We start from the raw sequence: 10122 nt of genomic DNA, 5'->3' as shown, positions 1-10122 counted from the left end.
CACCTGCCAGGGACTTTTTAAACCTCACTCCAGGCTCGAAGGGGACAAACGTTCTCTGCACGATGACAGGAAGTGGGCCGCCAAGGAAATCCCCACTTCAGCAGGAGATGGGGACAGGCGCACAGGAAGTGTGCGGGGAGCGGCTGACCCCTTAGCAGCCTCCTGGGACGCCCCAGCGGGGCTGCCCCCTCGAACTGTCCTCCAGCTCCCGGCCATGTCCATGCCCACGACAGGCTGCACTTTCTCCTCCCCTCCCGCTCCAGGTTGGAGGGGCCCCCTCCATGGCACGGGGCCAGGGCCGGCCCCCACCCCTCTGTAAGTGTGAGCCAGGGCTCCCCAAGACCTGGGATCGATGACTGGCTGAGAAACCCTGCAGGACTCGTCCTGGGAGGGACGGTGAGGCGCTGCTCCGGACTCAGAGGAAGTGCGCCCCGCATCACACAAGCGCAGGTCACTGGGCCGGGCATTCTGGCTCTCACGAGGCTCGTCTGGGGCATCCCCAGAGCTGGGCGGGAGCCTCATTGGGACTTGAGGGGAAGAGAAAAGTGGGAGGATGGTAGAAAAGACAGAGGAGCCTGGGAGACAAGACATCGGCAGCCCCAAGGCCACCGGGCCGGGGAGGGGGGACAAGGACGTCTCTGGAGTCCTAGTGGTGCTAAGGGCCTGAGCTTCTCCCCAGAGGGGTCCCTCCAGCCCACCTGTCCCTCCTCCCAGAGAGGTCCCTACAGCCCACCAACATGACAGTACAGCAGCTTTATTGATCAGATACAGCAGCAAGAACACAGCGAAGGTGGGGCCTGGACAGTCCGGCCTGGCGCAAGGGGCGGGCGGCCCGGCACCTCTCCCCGCTGCCGTCCTGGAGACCAACCTCATCCCTGCTCTGGCCCCCCTTAAAATGAAGGCCAGCATGGGGGCCGGGTCCCGGAGGGGCTGGGAAGGTGGGCGACACCCGCAGAGGGCCAGAGCCGGTCCGTGCCTGCCCGGCGGCTGGCGGGCAGCGATTCGTGCAGGGCGGTGGGGGCGTTCAGGCAGGCGGGCGAGTGGCCAGGCTCACCACACAGAGCACTTGTGGGCAGGGTTCATGGGTGAGTCTTTGGGGCAATGGAAAGCCCGGCCAAACTCCTCGAACTGGGACACGCTGCCCAGCACCCTGGAGTGGGAGCGGAGACCCACACAGTGTGGGTCCCACCGCCACCCAGCTGTCCCTCCCCACCCAGACACGAGGAGAGAGCGGGGCCGGCGCAGGCAGGTGGGCATACCTGTAGTGCTCAGGTGCGTGCTTGTCAGTCAGCACCTGCAGGTAGATGGACTGCGACCGCCGCTTGATGCACCAGTTCTGGGCCCGGGGTGGGGGTGCGGGGGAGGGGAGTGGGAGATGAGGCCAGGCGTCTACTGCCCGAGCCCTGCGAGACCCCCCCACACACGACCCCCAGCACGGGAGGCCCTACGCCCTCTCCCCTCAGAGCCCACAGGGCCGCTGCCCCCAGCTGGCCCCCCACTGGCCCTCACCGACCCCCGCCGGCCCTCGCTGGCCCACCTGGGCAAAGGCGATGAAGAAGAGCTGGTTGTGTGTGTACTTGAGCCGGTGCAGCGGGTGCTCCGGGCCATGCTCCCGCACCCACTTCTGATAGGCCTGGGTGCGGAGGGTGCAGCTGCAGTGCCCGCAGTGGGGCGGCCTGGCGCTGACCACGCCCGCCACCCTGAGCCCCCAGCTCCCCGCCTCTCCGAACTATGCCCCCTCTTGGGAAGGGGAAGCCCAGGCGGGTGCCGCCCCCTCCAGGCGGCCCTACGCCCTCTCCCAAATGCAGGGCCCGGGAGTGCCCCCTGTTCCGGTGGGTCCCGTGCCTGGCTCGGGCTGCTTCCCCTAGACCAGGCTGGGGGTGAGGGGGGGGGTGCCTCCGTCTCTAGTTGCGTTCCCATCAGCCCCACCCTTCCCCCCCACCCCCACCCCCCGCCGGCAGGGGCAGCTCACATAGTAGGCCAGCTTGAGGCCGCCCATATCCGCGATGTTCTCACCAAGCGTGTGCTTCCCGTTTACCTGTCGGGAGGCAAGAAGTTTTTTTATTTTGGAGGGGGGTGGTCTGTATGGAGCCTCGGACCTCCCTCAGGACTTGCCACCTTGGGCCCCTGACCCCTACCGCTGCCCTCCTCGGCCCTTTCCCAAATGGCTTGGGTGGGACTCAAGTGCCTTTGTGCCCTGTGGCCCTCGTGAGTCTGCGCGAACTCGTTCGTGGGCCCGTGTGAGTGTATGCACACCCTGGGCGCGTGGCAGGGCCCTGGCAGGGGGTTTGTCTGGGCACATACGTGTGCGTGTGCATGGGGGTGAGCATGCTCTTGGTCCGTGCCTGTCTGGGCCTCAGGACTGAGGGGCCAGGGCGTCTCACCCGCTGGTTGTAGACAGTGAAGTTGTCGTAGAGGTGCACGATGCACTCCGCCTTGCGCAGGAAGCGGCTGTAGGAGGCCTCTGTCCACCAGTGCAGCACGTTCCCCGAGCGGTCGTACTGGCCCCCTGGGGACAGTGGGCTGTGACCGTCCCTCATCCCCAGAGCCTGGGCAGGGGAACCGGGTCCCTCCACCCCTCGACTAGACGATGAGGACAGAGGAGCCCTGTGGGGCCTCAATCACCGCCCCACCCCCACTGCCTGCTCTCCGCACCCGCCCCCCCCCCGGCCACCCCAAGCCGCCTGCCCCTCAGGCCTCACCCCAGTCGTCGTAGCCATGGGTCAGCTCGTGCCCGATGATGGTGCCAATGCCCCCGTAGTTCAGAGACCTGGGCCCGCAGCAGCAGCGTCAGGCGCCACGAGCCCTCTGAGAGCCCAGTGCCCCGCGCTGCTGCCTCGGCCCCAGGAGGCCCCTGCCAGGCGAGGAGGGGACCCGGGGAGGCTGCAGCGGGGTCTCCACGCTCCCGGGGCTCTCCTGCCTCAGCTTCCTCGTGGGCCGATGATCCCTGTGCAACTGCTCTTTAGGAAATAAAATCTAACAGAGCTGGGGCGGGGGCAGGAAACAGGGTTGGAGGGGACAGGAGGGAAACTGAGGCACCCTCCATGGGGTTTGGCCTTTTCCCTCATCACCAGGGTCGCTGCACTTCGGAAACACCTAATGAAACCTCGAACCAGACGGGGGGGATGCAAGACATTTAAAAAATAAAATATAAAATAAAATAAAATAAAATAAAATAAAATAAAATAAAATAAAATAAAATAAAATATAAAATAAAATAAAATATAAAATAAAATAAAATAAATCCCACACACTATCCTAAATAACCAAAGACGAAGTGGGTCTAGCGGGACCCAGGGCCTGCAGGTGGCACAGCTCCAGGGTCCAGCCTGAATTAGGGGCGCTCTGAGCAGCCACCGCCCACCCTGCGGGTTGTGTACTCACTGCGGAAAGTCAGGGTCATATAGCGTGGGCTGCAGGATCCCAGCAGGAAACACTGCAGGGAGGGTTTGGTTAGCAGGAGCCTCGCCCGCCGCTGGCCCAGCCCCTGCCAGGACGGGCCCCTTACCCATCTGGTTCTTGTTGGGTAGATAGTAGGCATTAAGCGCCTGTGGGGGCAGCAGCCACCTGTGGAGAGAGGCTGGGGTCACCTGGGGAACCCACACTCCCTCCCCAAACCCCAACCCCCTAGCCTCCTTCTCGAAGGCTGCTCTGGTGGCCCACCCTACAGCCATGTCCTGTGCCTCCCCCAGGCTGAGCCGCAGTCCTGACGGCCCCCACCCGTAACCTGAGCAGGCCCTGTACCCCCTGCGCCAGCATGGCATGAGGCAGTCCAGCGCTGGTAAGGCGCCCTCTGCGCATGATCCTCCCTTGCTCCCCCTGCCCCCCCAGCTCCGGGCCCAACACCCACGTGGACTTGTCCACCTCCTGCCGGATCTTCTTGACGGACAGCTGGATGCTGAAACGGATGCTGTTTAGGATGTTCTTGAAGTAGGTCTTCTCGTGGACCTCAAACTGCACGGGGGTGGGGAAGTGGGGGGAGGACTCAGCGCAGGCCAGGGGCAAGGCCAGACCAGCGTCATGCAGGCCACCCGCCCTCCCGAGGTCCATCAGCTGAGGGCTGTGGCTCCTTCTCCGTAGTGGTGGAGGGTTCCCTCGGGGCCTAGGCCAGAGGCCAGGAGAAGCCCAGCTGGTCAGGCCGGGCAGGAACAGGCCAGGGGTCAGGCCCACCTCATACTCCTTGTCCACGGCCTCGGGTTTGAGCAGGAAGTCTGGGTAGCCCACCATCACCATCATGTACTGGAGCTGTGATTGAGAGGGCAGAGAGTGGACCAGGGCCTCCAGAGGCAGCCCCCACCGACCAAGGGAGGAAGTTCTAGCTCCAGCCTAGGGGCGGGGTTCAAGGATCGGGGAGGGCAGGCCAGGTGATGCCAATTCCACAAGAGGCATCTTTGCCTCTTTTGTTGTCCCAGCACCTGGCACACAGTAGGCATTTCACGAAGGGGCAGAGGGCCCTACTTCACCTTGGCCCGAGCAGCCGCCTTGGTCTCTGCATCCATCCAGTCCAGCTCCTCCAGGCGCTGGCCCAGGATATACTTGATGTCTCCCACCAGCTGCTGCACCTACGGGGCAGCGGGTCTGGGCTCAAGGACCAACCCGGGAGGCCTCGGCTCTGCGCTCCCCGCCAGGGCCTGGCATGAGGGGGCCCCCTAATCATTCAGCGCCACTTTCTAAGCGCAGGGCTTAGTGCTGAGCACCAAGGGGAGACCTTGGGAGTGGGGACCCAGGTCCTGCACCTCTGACAAAAAGCTCATGGTCTAGAAAGGAGCAGACAGCCCCAGCACCAGTTCCAGACCTTCCTAAGGCCATGCCTACCGAGCGCGGCAGAGAGGATGTGCAGGAGCTTGGCGGGGAGGGCTCCTGGGGTGACAGACGAGTGGGCTTCCTGGGGAAGGTGGCCCGGAGCCTCAGAGAGGGTGGCACCCTAAGCTGAGCCTACTGCCCCTGGCTGCAGGGGGAGGTGTTGGGCTCCCCATACTTGGAACAAGGCCCTGCAAGGACTCCGTGCCTAGCTCAGCACCCGCACCCCCACCCCGCCCCCAAGCCCAGGGAAGCCTGACCTTGGCCTTGCTGGTAGCCGAGAAGTGCTCGTGTACAAAGAGAGCGCCGAGCGCCATGCCAAAGTGGCGGTTGGCGTGGCCCAGGCACACGCGGGCCAGCTCCTGTGGCTTCTCGCTGCCTTCCATCTCACGTGCCAGCTCGTGCAGCGCCTCTCGAAATGGCGGGGACAGGTGCTCGCTCAGGACCACCACCACACGCCACACCAGGTAGTTGTGCAGGATCCTGAGGACCAGGTGAAGCAGCCGGGCGTCCAGACGGACTCGCGTGGGTAGGCCACCCCAAAGTGCCGCCCTGCCCCGCCCCATGCCCCCAAGCCTGGAGTTGGCCCCAGCACCCTACAGGAGTGAGGGTCATTCCAGGCACACGGAGGCAGAGCCTACAGTGTCCTGAGCCCTACCCAGGCAACAGGGCTGAGTCCACACACAGCCAGACGCACCCGGCCACTGAACAGAGCGCCTGATGCCAACGGGTCACGAGATAGCATCATTTTCTGATTTGCTAGGGGGTGGGGCAGTGGGCACTTCTGGTGACTGTCTGCCTCAGAGCTGCCTGAGAGGCCTCTGCTCTTCCCCAAGATGGGCAGAGACCAGGGAGGCTTTTCCCAAAGTACCCCTGGGGAGAGCTGTGGCCACACTTGCTCGTTCTGATGTCCAGACCCACTCGAGCCTCGCTATTCCCAGACGAGGAAACTGCAGCTCAGGAAGCTCACAGCCCTGCTCAGGGTCCCACAGAGTAGCTAGGAGAGCCAGTCGGAACCTAGGAATCAGGACTCTGACTCCAGTGCTCCTCACCCGCCTCCCCAGTGTGGCTCCTGGACCAAGGTCTGGGGTGCAGGCCAGGGGCCTGCAGGTGAGCTACGGGCAGCTGTACCTGTGGGGTGTGGAGCGGATGAGCTGCGACACCTGCTGCATGTAGTCCGTGGCGAGCAGCACTACTTCCTCCTCCTCCGAGAAGTCCTCCTGGAAGATCTGGTCCAGCAGCCACTTCCACCGAAGCTGTGGGGCCATGGGTGAAGACAGCGAGGCTAGGTGTGGCAGGGACCACAGAAGCCAGAGAAGGAGTCAGGGAGAGGCAAGGAGAGGACACGGGAGTCCTGGGGACGGGGCGACCCAAGAGTGCAGCACCTTCGCCACCAGGGCCAGGCTGCACTCACGTGAGGGGTGATCTTCTGTAGCTGTCCCAGCGTCACCTTGTTGTACATGGAGCTGACGTCTCGCCGGAGGTCATCATACTCTGACACTGTGATCTAGGGTGCATCAGAGTTGACCCAGGCCTGCCCAGCGGGCCCCTCCTCCCAGCCCACCGCGGGCTCCCGGCTCACGTTTGCCAGACGCTGCTCCAGCTGCAGGATCTCCTGGGCCTTCTGCTCCACGGCATCGGCACCCAGGAGGCTGAGCAGGCGCTCCATGAACACCCTGTATGCCGCCAGGATCTGCACCAGGGGGGCACCACGAGGGTGGGGGTCAGCGCTGGGCCCTGGGCCATCCTTCCCGAGCCTTCCCTGCACCCCCCCCCCCCGCCCCACGCCCCCACACCTTCTCGCTCTCCTCATCCTGAGCTAAGTACAGGGTCCTCTCTGGCAGGGTGAGCCCATCCTGATCAATCTGGGGAGAGAGACAGGGTTCGGGGGTCAGACGTCAGCGGTCAACCCACCAGATTCAGGTAAACAGACTGAATTCCCACTCAAATGTCCAAAAGACACGCAAGACATCCACTGTCACAGCCCCAGGAGCACGAAGATACCAGCCCCTCCCTCTATCCGGAGAAGCGGGGTGTCGGGGTGTCGAAGTCTCACCCCTACTGGCCTAGCCTGGGAGCGACAGGCGCGCTCCCCGCCCCGCAATCCTTCCTCCTGCGAGCCTTCGCTTCCCCCAGCTGCGAGGGGCTCTGGCGGGGCCGCCCCGGGAGCTGCGGCGCCGGCCTTGCGGCCCGCGCCCGCCCCGCCGGCTCCAGGGCACCGCCTCCCTCTGTGCTCACGCCGCCTGCCAGAGGCCTGGGAAATTGCCGCTCCCGCGGCTCCGCTAAACACCGCAATTACTCGAGGGGAATTACTTGCGCCCTCCTCCCGCGCTCGGCTCGCGCAGGCTCCCCTCCCCTCCGCTCCCCTCCCCTTCCGCGCCGGCCGCCGGGATGCCGCGGCCCATCGCCCCGGGTCCCGGGCCTCGGGAGGGGTGGCGGGGTGGGGCTGGGGGACACACACTCACGCGGATGACGTAGCGCGAAGAGTTCCTGTCGTCCAGGCTCACGGTGAGCGAGAAGAGCGCAGCGGCGCTGTACACGCCCTGCGCCTTGTACAGCAGCCGGTTGAGGTCCCAGCGCGCCGCGGTCCCCGGGCCACCTGTGCCGCCGCCCAGGTCCCAGCCCCCGCAGTCCTCGATGACCTCGAGCATGGGCCTGGGCCCGAGCCTCTCGATCTCGCGCATATCCAGGCACGAGCGGAAGAAGGCGCGCACCTTGCGCTGGGCAGCGCCGCCCGGCCCGCCCCCGGGCCGCGCGAGTAAGCGCCGCAGGCGCTCCTCGTTCTGCTCGCCGATGGCCGCGATGGTGCCGTAGGTGAGCTTGTCGTCGGGGATGGCATGGCGCCGCAGCCAGCCGCCGCACGCGAAGGAATAGAAGTCCTGGCACGGGTCTATGCTGGCGTCCAGGTTGGCCGCCAGGAAGCGGGCGGCGCGCGCGAAGGCCTTGCGCTCCGGGCAGCCCTCGGAGCAGGTGCCGCCGCCCGCCGCGCCCGGGCCCAGGTACTTGAGCGCCAGCATGGCGGCCAGGATGGCGCAGAGGCCGGCGGCGAACACCAGCCCCGACAGCAGGCATACCTCGCGCCGGTTCCATCGCGGGAGCCCGGCCCGCGCCCCGGCGGCGCCGCGCCCAGCGCCCAGCGGGAAGCCCGGGGGCAGCGAGGCCCCGCGCGCGCCCCCAGTGCCGCACCGGCTCACGTACTTGACCTCCTGGAACTCGTCGTAGTGCGCAGTCATCGAATATGGGGCCTCCATGGTGCCGCTGGCCCCGCCGCGCAGTCTTGGCGATTCGGCTACAGGACGCCCCCGGCCCTCGGCCTACTGGCGGGACTCCGCATGTCCACCCCGGGCCGCAGCTGCAGGAAGGAAGGGCACACGTAGGCTCAGGGAGGCGCTGGGGACCAACGGGGCCCACTAGCCCGACGAGGAGGGATGCAGGCCCAGGTCCAGAGGCTGGAGGTCACCCTGCGTCCCCAGCAGCGAGCAGGCCTGGGTCCTGGCCTCCTTGCGCCACCGGGAGAATGAGGAAAGGGGAAGGCCCAGAGTGGCCGCCGCCTCCCGCAAGCATCCTTTAACCTGTCCGCTCTCTTCTCGCACTTCTATGCCCCCCGCAGATTCGGGGGGCCCCTGATGGAGGGCAGCGAGCGCCGGCACGAGGCCTGGCGCGTAGTGGGCCTGCAATGAGAGGCTGTTTCTTTTCCCTCTGCCTTTCTTGTGCACAACCTGCTACGGCCAAGGCCAGGTGGGGGAGGGGGAAAGCGGAGGCCGGAGGAAGGAGGCGCGGTCAGGGGCGCGTCTATGCGGACCCTGAAGCCGCCTTCAGCTCCCTGCACTGGAACTAGACGCTCGAGAAAGCAGCTAAGGAACCAAACTTTGTCCTCGCGGATGTCAGCAGGGCCACCTCCAGCCCCGTCTCCTTCTGTTCAATAGGTAGAATGACCGCGAATCCCTTTTCTAAGCAATGCGCGCCGTCCAGCCCAGGATCGAGGGTGGGGGTGGGGAAACCCCAATGGCCTCAAGAACCGGGCCGGTACCGTCCCCCGCCTCCCTGTCCCCGCCCTGGGCTTCTCTCGGTTTCAACAGGTTCTCTCTGGAACCCAAACTTGGGCGAAGTTTCACCCCTGGCGCACAGGGAGCCAGCCCCGCGCGCCCCGCGCGCCCCGACTCTGGGCGCTGCGGCTCCCGCGCCGTGCGGCGCAGCTCGCCGAGCGGGAGCGCCGAGCCCGGGAGCCGCAGCCTCAGCCGGAGCCGGAGCTGCGAGGACGCAGACAAAGCCGAGAGGCTCGGCGCGGCGGAGGAGGCAGCTGCGATGGTGGCCGTGGCGGTGGGGGACCCGAGTGCCACTTACCGGGCAGGTGCGCGCCCGGGCCGAGCCGGAGCGGAGCGGGTCGAGCCCGAGCCCGAGCCGGAGCGGGGCGGGCGGCCGCTCTCTCCCAGCGCCCGCCGCCTCCTCTGCGGCCGCGCCGCGCCGCCCGCCGGCCCCGAGGGAGGGGGCGCGCCGGCGGCTCCACCCTCCTCCGCCCGTCCCCCGCGTCCCCTCCTTCTTCCAGCCTCCATCCCGGCTACCTGTCAGCTCGGTGGCAGACGGCGGCTTCGGGGACACGCTCCCAAGGGTCTTGCGCCGGCTCCGGGCTTGAGGATGCCAGGTCCAGCCGTGTCCCAGGAAGAGTGAGGGCGCCAGCTAGTCTCGGGAACCGGTCCCCTCCGATCCCACGGCCCACTCGGGGCTGCGCACCAACCCGCCGAAAAGGAGCTCAGGCTGGAGATGAGCAGGCGCGTGGCCGTCGCAGGGGAGACCACAGGACTGGAGCACCGGCCAGGGAGGACTCCTCGAAGAGCTGCAGAAGGAGCCGGTACCCGCCTGACAGCGTCCGGCGCGCACAGCAGACCTAGATGAGGGGGTTTCCTGGTCCTCCCCTTTAGCCCCTGCCCATCCCAGCCCGCCCCCGAGGAAGTCCGGGGTTTTGGTTGGCCGTGCAACCATAACCCAGCCCCTGGTGGAGGGAGAGCCCCCGGAGGCTGGAGGCTGCGGCAAGAAGGGAGCCTCTGGCTCAGACCGTACCCCGACCCCAAATGTTGATCGGCCTTGGCACCCACTGCTCAGGAAGTTCCCGGCCAGAGAGGAAGACTGGGAGAGTAATGAAAGGGGCCCCCCTGCTGGAGACAGGGAGAGGGGGAGCCTGCCTGCTCTGCCGGGCAGCCCGCATCCTCCCCTCCTGCCGGTCCTGGGACACGGACTGGTGGAGCAGGCCAGGTGCGCAGCAGCTCAGAATCTATCCACCCACTGCCTCCCTCCTCAACAACGCGCTTTTGAGTGTGGGACCTC

The 10122-nt window shown here is 66.3% G+C and overlaps 1 protein-coding gene across 3 annotated transcripts; it reads right to left on the bottom strand.

Moving 5' to 3' along the window:
- Window positions 1-774: 774 nt before the first annotated feature.
- Window positions 775-9731, bottom strand: ECEL1 (endothelin converting enzyme like 1). Of its 3 annotated transcripts, none has more exons than XM_036236785.1 (18): window positions 9363-9731; window positions 7266-8152; window positions 6597-6665; window positions 6383-6493; window positions 6251-6307; window positions 5932-6056; window positions 5061-5283; window positions 4464-4562; window positions 4171-4245; window positions 3851-3954; window positions 3509-3567; window positions 3385-3436; window positions 2703-2770; window positions 2385-2509; window positions 1973-2038; window positions 1538-1633; window positions 1260-1336; window positions 775-1065 (listed from the first exon to the last, which is right to left on the bottom strand). In XM_036236785.1, the coding sequence occupies exons 2-18, from the start codon at window positions 8049-8051 to the stop codon at window positions 891-893; spliced, it is 2367 nt and encodes a 788-aa protein (XP_036092678.1). In that variant the 5' UTR covers window positions 8052-8152; window positions 9363-9731; the 3' UTR covers window positions 775-890. The 3 variants fall into 3 exon arrangements, with proteins under 3 accessions (XP_036092678.1, XP_036092677.1, XP_015990098.2); XM_036236784.1 differs by having other exon boundaries at window positions 6215-6307; window positions 9363-9728; XM_016134612.2 differs by lacking the exon at window positions 9363-9731 and having other exon boundaries at window positions 948-1150; window positions 6215-6307.
- Window positions 9732-10122: the final 391 nt, after the last annotated feature.

This window comes from Rousettus aegyptiacus, unplaced genomic scaffold, assembly GCF_014176215.1.
Source record: "Rousettus aegyptiacus isolate mRouAeg1 unplaced genomic scaffold, mRouAeg1.p scaffold_m13_p_2, whole genome shotgun sequence".
In the NCBI taxonomy this organism is placed as follows: Eukaryota; Metazoa; Chordata; class Mammalia; order Chiroptera; family Pteropodidae; genus Rousettus; species Rousettus aegyptiacus.
Note: the sequence above shows the minus strand (reverse complement) of the source record. Positions and strands in the feature narration are given on the sequence as shown.